Source organism: Rhineura floridana, chromosome 12 (genome assembly GCF_030035675.1).
Source record: "Rhineura floridana isolate rRhiFlo1 chromosome 12, rRhiFlo1.hap2, whole genome shotgun sequence".
Classification (NCBI taxonomy): domain Eukaryota; kingdom Metazoa; phylum Chordata; class Lepidosauria; order Squamata; family Rhineuridae; genus Rhineura; species Rhineura floridana.
This window is the reverse complement of record NC_084491.1, coordinates 2925600-2939947: the sequence shown is the minus strand read 5'-3', so window position 1 is coordinate 2939947 and position 14348 is coordinate 2925600. Positions and strand designations below refer to the sequence as shown.

The window sequence follows — 14348 nt, the reverse complement described above, 5'->3', positions numbered from 1 at the left end:
CCTGATTACCCCTAGGTGAACTCCTGGCATTACGCAAACTTAGCGCTATGTGCACTGTAGATCAGAGCTTGGAAGATTACTTTTAAAAAGTAATAAATTACAGTTACATGGCCCAAAAAAGTAGTAATTACCATTACAATTACAATTGCTCTGAAAGTAACTGATTACTTTACTTTTCCTCCAAAGTAATCACTACAATTACATTTCAGTTACTTTAAAAAAACCGCCTACAAGGTGCTGGCCTTGGCTGCTGCACATCTAAGTAGCCTAAAACAACATTAAAAATAAACAAACACATACAGAGGTAGTAGAATAATTATTTTTATTCATAAGATAGCAATGGTGGTCTCTCCACTGGTAAGGGTGGTAGGGAGGGAGGCAGAGGCCACAGCTCAGATTTTTGCACGTCAAACCAAGTGCAACACACACACCCCCACTCAGACAGGCAGCATAATCTCTCTCACTTAACCACCTCCCAGACCCTGTCCTGCCACCAACTAAGGGACAGTCACTCAAGCAAACATTTTCCCCTGAGATGCAAAAAAGTTAAAATACTGCAAATGCAGCACAGTAGCCAGAGAGGGTGGAGGAGGCCACTTTTTATGCCAAGTGCAAACACAGTATTCTCTCTCTCTCTCTCTCTCTCTCTCACACACACACACACACACACACACACACACACACACACACACACACACACACACACATACACACACACACATGTTGTCATCTTTCACCTCCACAGTTCTTTATCTCCATTCTGCTGCTGCCTCCTTCTCCTTTATCCATGTTCTTGACCTCCGGATCCTTTTTCTCTCCACTCCATTCTTCACCACCACTATCCATTTTTTTAAACAATTGTTTTCTCCACTCCACCCCATCTCAGTCTCCGCCTCCTCCCTCGTCGCCTCCTACCCATCCACAGAGCATGAGAAAAGAGCAACACTGCACAGAAGCCCAGTTTGAGGCACATTATTTTTATCCACAAATCAGAGGAGCAGAAGACGTCCCCTGCTCCCCCCCCAAGTAATGCCCAAAAGTAATTCTGGAAATGTTACAATTACTCCACAAAAGTAGTAAAATTACTCCTAGTTCTATTACAATCAAAATGTAAAGGAATTACCCACTCGTTCCTCAAAAAAGTAATGAGTTACAAGTAATTTGTTACTTGTAACTTCCAAGCTCTGCTGTAGATGATACTGGATCTGACCAGAGGTGTTGTTAGGGGGTGGCCGGATCTCTGGGTCTTCTGCAGGAGGCACCAGATCTCCTGCCCCTTCCCCTTTTTCTATCCTCAACAATCAGAGAGAGAGAGAGAGAAAGAGAGAGAGAAAGGCTGGGTGCACTGACGTGAGATTCTGGCCACCCACCAACTCAATTTCCCAGAGGCATCTATACATATAAATTAGCATATTAAAATTTCATGCCAATTAGTGAACCTTTAAGTCCTTAGCAATGCCCCTGAGTCTGACTCAGTAAAAGGCACCTTCATATGTCTGCAGCAGCATCTACTTCAACAGTTTGCAACCCTACCCTGTACCTTTGGGTAACATAAACCATACAGGCCTGTTTTCCTGGGTCAAATGTTGAAGGTAACGAAATGCACAAAGGGATGAAATTCTGGCTTTTATGCTTTGGCAGATCAGGCTCCCAGAAAAACAGGTGGGTACTACTGATGGTCCTCTGAACTCAGTAACGGGCAGGGTGGGTCTGTTAAGGTTCACTTAGCCCACTCCTGTCTAGCACTCCACAGGAACCAAGTGCAGACCCTAAAACACTCCCCAACATCCTGAACAATGTAGAACAGACCAGAAAGGTAAGTCTATTGCTTGGCAGAGAGGTGATGGTGGGAAGTTGTAGAACATCTGAAAAACCCTGGAAGAAATGGGTTCAGATCAGTAGCTGCTTTTTAAACAAGAAAAAAGAAACTGGTATAATTTCCCCCTGACCTTTCAAATAGGATAAGCTACACATTTTAATCTTAGAAGTAACGCAAAGTGTGAGGCAATTATTTGTGTGGGGTGGGGATGGCATAATATAACTGCCCTGCTGGTTTGTATTTGGGCAGGGCAGGCGTTCTCAAAAATGTGGTCTGTGTGGGCCACCAGTGGTCCGTGAGCTTCATTCAGGTGGCATGTCTGCATTCAGTCTTCACATTGATTGTTAACTGCATTTTATTGCTTCTTTTGTTACTTACAAATCTAAATTTGAATTCTGTGGGATGCCAAATTGTAATATAGTAAACTGCAATATAAGAAATAAAAAAGCAATGCAAATGCAATTAACAATCACACAGCATCGAAGACAGTGCATCACAATTGCTACAACAGGCAGAAAACTCACTGAGTGGTTCACCAAGACCAGCGAAAATGTTCAAGTCGTCTGTCAGGGAAAATTTGTTTGGGAACTACTGTACTAGATACAACTCACAACAACTTTTTCCATCTTAAGAAGACAGAGGAGGTTAAGAATTGGGGTGAGGTGGGGAGCAGTATTGGGAGGACACATCCCTCAGGAGGAAGTGCCTGGCACTGTTTTTCATCTTTTTGCACACAAGAGGTCAGTATTGCTCCACAGGTGGCACTAAACAGCAGTTCTGAATAATCTTGGCATTCATGAGATTTGCCCAATCCTGGGAGATTTAGTTTCAAAATGCAGACAAGGAGTAAAAGCAAGTATTGTATGCAGCTGCTGGTGCCCTAATTCTCAGAATGGGGCCCTCCATAACCAAATGCAGCCTGTTGATGGAGCAGACACAATAGCTTCATCCTATGGGGGAGACAGGCTTGCTAAGACACATAGATTTTTTATGGTCTAGAAGTTGGGTTAGAACTTCTTTTCCCCAAAATTCTGAACATTTCTAATTTGGATGTCAAATATTATCTGAGTACTCCAGTATTTCATATCACTTTGACATCCTATGATAGTCAGTTTCAATATTTGATAGTGTTGAACAGTTGTTTTAGTAAATCAATACCTGGCATGCAGTGGTCTGTGACAGCTTGTAGTATTCCATCTTTGATGCCCCTCAAACCAATTAAGAGACGTCAACAAAGTTAAGGACACAATGCTATACTTTAATTACTCCAACTGAGGGCTCAAGAATTTGTCAGACATGCTGGAGATGTTACATTGGCAAAGATACACAGAATGCCGACAAGAAGGTGGAGCTGTGAACCATGGGTGGCACAAGGGAGCATACTTTCATTGTATCATGAACATGCTGCTATAGATGACACATCTTTACACCAGCCCTCAACCTGGTGCAAGAAATTTCCGATTTCCATTGGAAGGCAAAAATTAAAAAACAGCCACCCCCATTTACATTGCTGTGAGAGAGCACAGGAAAAAATGGAGCTAGGAATGGGTGTTGCCATGGTATGTTAGCTGGGGTTGATGGGAGATGTAGTGCAAAATATCGGGAGGGCACCAGGTTGGTTAAGGCTAAAGCTGGTTGGTGTAACTCAGCACCACCCAATCACAGCACATCACCACCAGCATATAAATAGATAGAAACCTCCAATGCCACTCCAGTCCAACAACAGGGGGTGTCAGGACAGAGCACTCCACACAGGTAATGTGTTCAGAATGCAGGACATGGAACAATGGGCTCAAGGTGCAGGAAGCCAGATTTCGGCTGAACATCAGGAAAAACTTCCTAACTGTTAGAGTGGTACAATGATGGCACCAATGACCTAGGAAGGTGGTGGGCTCTCCAACACTGGAGGAATCCAAGCGGCAGCTGGACAGCCCCCTGTTCGGGATGCTTTAAGCTGGATTCCTGCATTGAGCAGGGGTTGGACCTGATGGCCTTATAGGGACCCTTCCAACTCTACGATTCTATAAGCAAGGCAACACTTGGTACAAAAGGCAATGCCTTTCTTTCTTCCCCCACCCACTCTGCTATATGTGACTTCCATGTTTTGGCTCAATGCTATTGCTCTAATGCTGTTCCCAGCCCCGCAGTGGGGAGCAGTGGCCAACACACGTAAGAAGCAGTGCTCCCCCATGTATGGGTAAGCTGTCAGCTTTCTGTCGGCAAGGGCAGAGTGCTCAACTCCAGCTATTGCTGCTGCTAGCCAAACAAACATGAGCACTTCTGCTTTGCAGGGTCACTTTCAGCCCAGATGCATGGAGCAGAACCAGATGCTCCTACCTATGCAGAGAGAGTTCCATTACAACCCTAGGGGGAAAGAGTGAATTAGTATGGCCATTCACTGCAGTCTCTCCCACCCTGTGCATAGGTGAGGCTGAGGCATGAGCACTGGCTGGCACAGCCCCCACATGGCACCATTCATTCACTCACTCAGAAACCCTGGCTTTGCATACAGGCTTAGAGACAACGCATATCATCTGCTGACCAGTGCTCCTTGCAAGGTCTGCCGGTCCATTTCCCTTTGCTTCCATAAGGGCAGAATCGACTCTTCACCCTGTTCTGAGCATGCCAGAAGGAGGCCCAGCCAATGACCAGTAGCAGTGGTCACGGCATGTTCCTCTGTGGGTCTGACAACCTTAGTTGGCACAGAGAGGCTCATGGGCAAGAGATGTGCTCCTAACACGGAGCTGGATTCAGGATACCACCTTCAAAGCACAAATCTGAATCCAACATTTGAGAAGCAGAGTTGAAAATGTGAGCTTAAGCTTCAAGTAATGCTAAGTAGCTGGTGCTTTTCTTAAAAACGGGAAAATTTAGTCTCCATTTAAGGCACAACTCTATGCCATGCTTACACCAGCATAGTAGCATTAGGAAGTGGCATAAATGCAAACCAGCTGGTGGAAATATTGGTATTCCAGAGTAATGACACATCTACAGTGGTGAAGCCTCCGCCCCGCCCCCTTAAATGCCTGTGGAGGGCTCTGTCAGCAGGAAAGATTTGCCAGTCAATCCTGCAAGAGAGCATCCAAAAATGGAGTGTGGCTCTTCCCTCCCCCTCACTGCTCTCCAGTTTCCTCTCTCTTCTTCCTTCCGCCCTCCTCCCCTCCGACTCTCTCGCTGCTCTCTTATCTTGAGGACTTCTGGGTGGGTGTCGCTTGCCAGGCTTCCTTCTCTGGCTGCAGCAGTGGCCAGTCTAGCCTGTTGGGTCAGCTGGAGAGTGTGTGGCACGCCACACTACTGTCAAAGATGGAGGCTTCCACTCCGCATCTCCTCCTCTTCGCTTCTTATAAAGGATTTGATAAAATTCATAGTCTGTCAGCAGCTAGTAACCATGATATTGTTATGTGCACCCCAAATTCTCCAAGCAGTGAGGTTGCAAGGGTTGTGGAACTTACTCTGGGGCTTAAGAATGTAAGAAGAGCCTGCTGGATCCAGCCAGTGACCATCTAGTCCAGCATCCTGTTCTCACAGTGGCCCACCAGATGCTTCTGGGAAGCCCACAAGCAAGACATGTGTACAACAGCAATTCTCCCCATCTGTGGTTTCCAGCAACTGGTATTCAGAAGCATCCTGCCTCTGTCTGTGGAGGCAGAGCATAGCCATTGTGGTTAGGAGCCTTTGAGAGCTTTATCCTCCATGAATGTCTAATCCTCTTTTAAAGCCATCCAACTTGGTGGCCAACACTGCCTCTTGTGGGGAGTGAATTCCACAGCTTAACTATGCGCCACGTGAAGAAGTCCTTTCTTTTATCTGTCCTGAACCTTCCAGCATTCAGCTTCATTCACAAGCTCTAGTGTTACAGGAGAAAAACCTTTCTGTCCGCTCTCTCCATACCATGAATAATTTTATACACTTCTATCATGTCACCACTTACTTGCTTTTTCTCTCAACTAAAAAGCCCCAAATGCTGCAACCTTTCCTCACAGGGGAGTCGCTCCATCCCCTTGATCATTCTGGTTGCCCTTTTCTGAACCTTTTCCAACTCTAAATATCCTTTTTGAGGTGAGGTAACCAGAACTGTACTCAGTATTCCAAATGCAATTGCACCATAGATTTCTATAACGGCATTATGATATCAGCAGTTTTATTTTCAATACCTTTCCTAATTATGCCTAGCATGGAATTTGCCTTTTTCATAGCGGATGCAGACTGGGTCAACATCTTCATTGTACTATCCACTATGACTCCAAGGACTCGTTCCTGGTCAGTCACTGTCAGTTCAGACCCCATGAACGTATATGTGAAATTTATTATTATTATTATTATTATTATTATTATTATTATTTGCCCCAACATGCTTCACCTGACACTTGTTCACGTTAAACTGCATTTGCCATTTTACCACTCATTCACTCAGTTTGGAGAAGTCCTCTTGGAGCTTTTCGCAATCTCTTTTTCTTTTAACAACCCTGAACAATTTAGTAGCATCAGCAAACTTGGCCACCTCACTGCCTTCATTCCTTGGAATGAAGTTACTGACAACTGATGGGCATTTTTGTGATATCCAGTGTATTTATGTATATATATATACACAGACAGAGCCTAGGTAAAGATACAGCTTAACCCCCAGATATCTCAAACTCATTGCTCCTCTTAAGACTTCGCCACAGCAGTTCCTTACAGAGAATCCTTACAATGCAGCCCTCTGTGTGCATTGCTCAGCCCCAACTCAGTCCATATGCAAAACAACAGCAGACTGCTTGCTTAGTTCCCTCTTAAACAGGTTCCTGGCTTGCCCCTCCTGATTAATGGGATAGGGGAGAATGAGAAATCTCTGCCTACCACTTATCTTGGGCCACCATGGCTGCCACTGAGACACATCACCTGAATGTCACAGGGTGCTTATAGTCTTTTGTCAGGCCTTAAGCAGTTTTTGATTTATAGGCAACTCTTCATTAAAACTAATAACAGCAGAGTGGTTTACATGTAATAATATAAAATATAAATAAAAAACTGCATAGTGCGGGGCCCTGTGGAATAGTCTTTTTGGTGGTGGCTCTGCGTCTGTGGAATGGTTTCTTCACAAAGGTGTATCTAGCCCAAACTTTATATTTGTCTAGACACCAGGTGAAAACTCACTTTTTTTGATCAGGCTTTCAGAGACTGATAGTTTGTCATTTTTAATGATGCTGCTGATTATGCCTTTATGCAGTTTATGAGAATTATTTTAATGTTTTGCTTATTATGTTATATATTATCTTATTTTTGTAAACTGCCCTGTGCTGGCGATAAGTGGTATAAAAAAAATACTATTAAAATCTCCCAAACCCACTCATCAGCCTCTGGGTTATCTATACTGATAGGTCTACTCAAAGAAATTACAGTTGAGGACCACAGAGTTGGAACGCATCCCAACAGATCATTAAGGCAGTCCTCCAGATGTTTTGGGCTGCAATGTCTACCAGCCCCAGCCTTCCTATGGCTGTGCTGGCTGCATTAAGGCTGCTGAGGTGGGTGGGGATCAAATAGGAAATATCCTTGATTTTAGAAGCAAGAAGCTATGTATGTGTGTATATATGTATTTCTGGTATCTGGTTTATTTACACATATAGAAGCTGAGTATAGTTGGGAGATACAGCTTGACTCTAGCAGGTGTTTGTGTGTGTGTCTTGGTCAGGTGGGGATCCAATATGATGGCAAAATTTCAGCTAGAATTGGGTTGATTTTAATATAACACGTAATATTAATTAGGTTAATATTAATATAATCAACAAATATTAATATTAGCAACAGCAACTTTCCTCCTCAGGCGGGGGGGGGGCATCTAATATGTCGAAGCTCTGTTGTTGTTTGTCACCTTCATCAACAATCATCCTCACAACATTGTTCTGAGATTTTCGTTCCCTGCCTGAAGAAGGATGATTGTTGTTGTTATGTGCCTTCAGGTTGATCACGACTTATGGTGACCCTATGAATCAGTGACCTCCAAGAGCATCTGTCGTGAACCACCCTGTTCAGATCTTGCAAGTTCAGGTCTGTGGCTTCCTTGATGGAATCAATCCATCTCTTGTTTGGCCTTCCTCTTTTTCTAGTTCCTTCTGTTTTTCCCAGCATTATTGTCTTTTCTAGTGAATCATGTCTTCTCATGATGTGTCCAAAGTATGATAACCTCAGTTTCATCATTTTAGCTTCTAGTGATAGTTCTGGTTTAATTTGTTCTAACACCCAATGATTTGTCTTTTTCGCGGTCCATGGTACGCGCAAAGCTCTCCTCCAACAAGAAGGATGATAATGGCTTGCTATTGAAAGCTGCCAGCGTACCAGGCGCTGTACAAAGAGGCGCAGGGCGCGTAACCCGCGGACCCAGGGTTCCCCCTCCCCCTTCGCCGCTCGTCAACCTGGGGCTTGTAGTCCTGCGCAATGGCGAGGTCGGGAGGGGAACTACCCTTCCCAGGATGCAGTGCGGCCCCGAGCGTCTGTTGCAATTTAAAACGGGAGGGGAGGGGACGGGAAAGGCGAAAGGAGGGGCGGCGGCGGCGGCGGCGGCGGCGGCGGCGAGTGGGTTCGCATCCCGGCATTTTGCTCTCTAGTCGGCCTGTTTTGCTTGCTCGGCTTCCTGCTGGGCGCTTCACGGCCTCTTCAGTGAGGCGAGGGAGGGGCTAACAGGAGGGGAGGGTTGAAGGCCCCTCCCCCTCCCGGCGGTGGCGCTTCCCTTCCCCCGCCCCTCCCCCCGCCCGGAGCCGGGACTTCCTGTGGCAGTTCATTTCCTGGTCGGCGGGGGCCGCGCGCGGAGGAGGCAGGCTCGGCATGGTCTCCCCCCGGGCAGCCGCCGCCTCAGCCGCCGCCTCAGCCTGCCTCGGAGCCCGGCGGTGGCTCCGGCTCTGCCCGTGCCCGGCTGGCGATGCTCCCGCTGCCGCTTCGTAGCGATGCTGCCGGGCCGGAGCGGCGCCCGCAGCGGAAGCGGACGTGGTGACAGGGCGGCCAGGCCAGGTACCTGCCGCTGGCGACGGGCGGGGAGGACGCGGGGGGACGGGCGGCGTCCCTGGTCGGGAAAGGTGAGGGGGGCTTCCCTTCCTCCTCCCCAGCAGAGGCCTCCCCCTGCTCCTCTCCCTCCCTCTGGGCTCTGTATGGGCTTCAGGATGACAACCAGGCTCCTGCTGGGAGGAAGGGCGGGATATAAATCAAGTAACAAATAAACCACCACCAGCAAGCAGCCTTCGCTTCCTCCTTTCTTTTTTGGGGCCCCTCAGGAGCGGGGAGAAGATAAGATGCGGGGGAGGGGGAGTTGCAAGAGGATTGCTTCCTTCCCCCCCCCCCAAAAAAAAGCCGAAATGCTGTGAAGACATCAAGCCGGATAGATTCCTCTCCATAGGGGAGAGGTGGGGATGGCTGGGCTGCTGCTTTTAGGGTTAGGCAGTGGAGTGGGTTGTATAAGCTTGTAATTTTCTCTCTCTGTCTCTCCCCCCCCCCCAAATACAGGTCTGAATATTACTCAAGCTCTGCCTTTCAGGACTGGCAGAGAGGAAGCAAAGCATTTGACCTCTAAGGGGAAAGAAGATATTGCTGCAAAGGGATTAATTTTGTCTTGATTCAAGACGTGAAGAGTTGTGTACATATACGTATATATTTTGGAGATATATATATATATTTGGGGGGTGTCATATTTAACTTGCTAAACAAAAGACTTGAAGTGACGCCCTCCTGGAGCAATGAAGAAGTTTTTTGACTCTCGGCGAGAGCAGGGGGGCTCTGGGGCTGGTTCAGGAACCCTCGGAGGGAGTGGCAGCAGCACCGGGCCTGGAAGTGGGTACATTGGCCGGGTTTTCAGCATTGGCAGGCGTCAAGTGACTGTGGATGAGGTTTTGGCAGAAGGTAAGATGTTTATGCTGGAGTTTCTCTTGCTTCTTCCTCCCCCTGTTGTCTTATTAACATCTGCTCAGACAAATAAAGCGGATTCTTAATCCTTGTTTGAGTGTTGACCCCACCCCCCCACATTCCCAATTTGCCGTCTTTGTAGATAATGGGTCTCTTTACATTGATGTCACCTTGCTTATTAAAAGGACTAGAATGTCATATTAAGGCATATTAATAACAGCATAGGTGGCTAGTCTAATATGTTTTCAATCAACATACATTTTAAAATGGCTTAAAACTCCGATTTCCAAGAACAGTGATGCAAAGAGCCAGCATTACCTGCTACCCTACTATGTAAGTTGGAAACCTTTCCTCCTTTTTGGCAACAACTTTACATAACATGGCAGGCTGCATTGGTGCAAATGTTAATGGGATGAGTTTCCTAACATTTTTCCTCTCTTCTCCCCCCCCCCCCCCGCTTAGTGTTATTATGTAAAGGGAAATTAAATGCATAGGAGTAAACTTCCCGTATGTTCGTGATGCTCATATGGTATGTGTTTGCATCATGGATTGTGGACCACAGAGATCTGGGTTACATATTAATGGCTACATACAGCTGAACGTCAAGAAGACTAAAGTAATGACAATAGAAGATTTATGTAACTTTAAAGTTGACAATGAGGACATTGAACTTGTTAAGGATTATCAATACCTTGGCATAGTCATTAACCAAAGTGGAGACAATAGTCAAGAAATCAGAAGAAGGCTAGGACTGGGGAGGGCAGCTGTGAGAGAAGTAGAAGAGGTCCTCAAATGCAAAGATGTATCACTGAACACTAAAATCAGGATCATTCAGACCATGGTATTCCCGATCTCTATGTATGGATGTGAAAGTTGGACAGTGAAAAAAGCAGATAAGAGAAAAATCAACTCATTTGAAATGTGGAGTTGGAGCAGAGTTTTGCTCATACCATGGACTGCAAAAAAGACAAATCATTGGGTGTTAGAACAAATTAAACCAGAACTATCACTAGAAGCTAAAATGATGAAACTGAGGTTATCCTACTTTGGACACATAATGAGAAAACATGATTCACTAGAAAATACCATAATGTTGGGAAAAACAGAAGGGAGTAGAAAAAGAGGAAGGCCAAACAAGAGATGGATTGATTCCATAAAGGAAGCCACAGACCTGAACTTACAAGATCCAAACAGAGTGGTTCATGACAGATGCTCTTGGAGGTCACTGATTCATAGGGTCGCCGTAAGTCGTAATCGACTTGAAGGAACATAACAACAACAACAACAAATATTCCTACAGGGCCCATAAAGCTTACCCATAAAGTTTGCAGTGCAGAAAGTCATTGGCTCTTCTCCTTCAAGTTGATATGGTGCAGTCTAGCTAGAATTATAAGACTTTGCACACTTAACATCTAAGGGAATATTTTTCTTCCTTCCCATTCTGGCTTAGAAAAAAACTATGTATGGAACTTTAAACTTGACCTTCAGAATTGAATTATGCTTTAGGCATATCAATGAGCCAGGAATTGAGCAGCAGTTCTCTAAAAGGAAAAAAATGGACAGTTTAGGATTTATAATGCATTGCATAAGACCTGAGTAGTCAGAAAGAAGGAATCTGATTAGCACAACTGGACAGAGGGCATCTTTGTCTTTTGAGGGTTTTTTCCCCTCTTTACTCCTGTGCAAGGTAATTTTTATTGAACTGGCAATGGGCAGTGTGGCTGCATTTACAAAGAATGGCATTTTTCATGAAGGGTTTTTGGAAAATATGTTCCTGTATGTTAAAACTGGGGCTGATGGTCACCTAAGCTAAGCAAAATGCTGTTGGTCATGGTGAATTGCAGGCACAGAGGACAGAGAAAGTGGGCAAAAAGCCAGTCCTCGTCATCTCTCTCCAAAAATAATAAAGCTAATAAAAACAGTGAGGCAGTAGTTTTAACTGAATTGCACAGAGTATCTGCCTCTGCTGATTTCTGACAAGGCCCTGCCTATGCAGTGCTCTTGGGACAAAGCTACATATGTCTTCTGCTTTCCTCTTGCTTACTGCGTAAGTGTTCTGCAGGAAATGTAGGACCTCCTTTAAAGACGATTAAACAACTTGCTGGCAGATCCTCCATGTGATGTTGACATGACTGGGAAATGATCTGGACCCGGTACTAGTGGATTCTTTCCTTGAGAAATCACCAAACTGCTCCTTTTCCTCTCAGTGGTAGAGACTGTGCCTTGTTTCCTGGAACTCCCCTGTTCCCAGGGTAGTCCTTTAAGAAGATAAATGTTGGGATTGAGATCTCTAGTACGTATTTGAGTTGGAAAGAGCAAGGGCTGGCATGCACACAAGCATGCAAGTCAGAAAGAGTACACTGATGTTCTGGTTGTGTGTTCAAGACTGCCCAGGGACTGCTGAAGCAGTCTGAGAATGGGGATCAGGGATGAAAAACATGAAGAAGTAGCACAGAGGTCCGGGGGATCTTCAGGAAGCCTCCGAAAGGGTGGTCTGGTGCCATTGGCTGCTCCATTGGATTTTGGGAATATGTCTTAATCTGTGGTCTGGGTCTGTAGGATGAACTATTCTCTAGTGGAGACGACAGACTAACCTGCAAGGTTTTCTCTGCTTACCCCAGGTTTGACACCAAAAGCATTACTCAGAACATGTGTGCCTTCTTCTTAGAGGCCACCCATAAAGTATATATTGTACGTGACTGTAGAAGTGTAAGGCTGTGAAATGTTATTTTAATGCATGGTGTCTATGTCAGAGGATACCATTTTATACAAAAAAATGTGTCCTATAGTGACCTCTTTGAGAGACAGACTGACTGTGATCCATTGGACTTGGATGCAGAGAATGTAGGCTCATTTGGTGTAGTGGTCAGAATGTTGGACTAGGAATTGCCTGGAGGTTCAGCCCCCCTCTTGGTCATGAGTTTTCACTGGGTGAATTTGGACCGGAGTATCTTGCCTTAACCTACTTTAAAAGGGCTGGTGTGATAAATGGGGGTGGGCAGCTCCTCGGATAAAGGGTAGGATTAAAAAATGTATCACTGCATGATTAGTTATGAATGTTCTGTGTGAGCCTTGTGTTGTATCTGTCATGGACTTTTAGCTACCCTGATATGGATCAGAGCATGTTATAAAAGAAACTCATTAATAAAATTCTGATTTTACAGTGTCTGTTACAAACAGTGAAATGCACTTTTGTTATATGCCATTAAGTCAATTATGACTTATGGTGACCCTATGAATCTTTTTATTGGATATATTCATAGGGTTTTCATGGTAAGAGGTCTTCAGAGGTGGTCTGCCATTGCCTTCCTCTAAGCCTAAAGCACCCGGTATTCCCAGGCAGTCTCCCATCCAAGTACTAACCAGACCTGACCCTGCTTAGATTCCAAGATCAGATGAGATCGGGCGTATTCAGGGTAAAATGGCTGTAGCATGAAATGCACTACACAACATTAATTTTCAAGTGTTCAGAAGAGCCCATGCTCTTATAGCAGCCCATGCCTTATAGCAGCCTCTTAAGGTAGGACAGTTCTCTTCCTACACTTACCTCTCTTCGGTTGCAGACAGAGGGCTGAGGCCAAGAGAGTAATGACTTCATAAAGCTGCATGCTGATAGTGGGGTAGAGGGTGAGATGGCTCTTGTAAATGCCTCTCAAATAATGTTTGCTGCCTAAGTATGGACATGGAAGAGATAATCTAGAGCAGGGTGGGAAATCTCTGGCCCTCTAGATGTTGCTGGACTGTGAATCCCATCATCCCTAACCATTGGCCATGCTGGCTGGGGCCGGTGGGAGTTGGAATCCAGCAACATCTGGAGGGCCCCCAGAGGTTCTCCAGCCCTAATCTGGAGGACGCATTCAGTAATCAAGAGTGCATGATGGGACACTGGAGGGGGCCAGGAAGAGGTAGTCTTTAAGGAAGGGGGGTGAGCAGAGGTTTGCACAGCAGTTTGAATGCTTTAGAATGAGTTGGAGGCAACCTGATCTAGTTGTAGGACTGGGGGCTATTTTTTTATGGGCAGGGCTGGGGAAACTTTTTCAGTCTGAGGGCCACCTTTCGGGGGCCACATGCCGGTGGTGGTGGGCACAGCCAGAGCCAAAAGTGGGTCTGCAGATCTGACTCGTAGGTTTGTACAGCAGGCTACGTTCCAGCCATGCATAATCCAGAGGTTTCTGCGTGCATGTGCACACCTCCGTGCAGGCAAGGCAGTTCAAGGGCACACTTCCCATCAGGCACAAGTACTCAAGGAGAGCCCTGAGCAGGGTTAGGAGGGGCTGGGCCTTGGGCGGAGGGTGTGTGGCATGGAGAGGGGGTCTTGCCTGAGGACAGCCTTGGGGGCTACATAGAGGGCTCTGGAGGGCTGTACGTGGCCCCCTGGCCTGGGATTCCCCACACTTTCCTGGGGCAGGGAAGAGAAGGCAGTAAATAGCAGAGGCTCGTGCATGAGATGCGCTCGCTTGTAGTAACTTGCTTTGTTCCTTGCTTCCTGCCTATGTGGTGCACCAGAACTATACCAGCTAAACAGTAAAACCAGCTATGCTAAAGAGGTCACCTCTATTACCTTGCTTTTCTCTTTTAAACTGTAGCGAAATTAAGACCATACTTGAGGTGGGTAGTATGTGCTGAAGATTGAGGCCTTGGGCCTAGTTCTTGTCAG

General features: G+C 45.9%; 1 protein-coding gene and 1 pseudogene across 14 annotated transcripts in view; one reads left to right on the top strand and one right to left on the bottom strand.

Annotated features, from left to right (window-relative positions):
- Positions 1–8349: 8349 nt before the first annotated feature.
- AAK1 (AP2 associated kinase 1) overlaps positions 8350–14348 on the top strand; it is a 112801-nt gene continuing 106802 nt past the window's right edge. For 5 of the 14 annotated variants that reach the window (XM_061593244.1, XM_061593241.1, XM_061593242.1 and 2 more), the window contains exons 1-2: positions 8350–8806; positions 9296–9688. In XM_061593244.1, coding sequence (XP_061449228.1) covers positions 9526–9688 — 163 coding nt within the window. In that variant the 5' untranslated portion in view covers positions 8350–8806; positions 9296–9525. Of the gene's footprint in view, positions 8872–9295; positions 9689–14348 lie in introns of all 14 variants that reach the window. The other 9 variants (XM_061593250.1, XM_061593248.1, XM_061593249.1 and 6 more) reach the window with 5 other exon arrangements.
- LOC133368907 (5S ribosomal RNA) lies at positions 13006–13124 on the bottom strand (annotated as a pseudogene).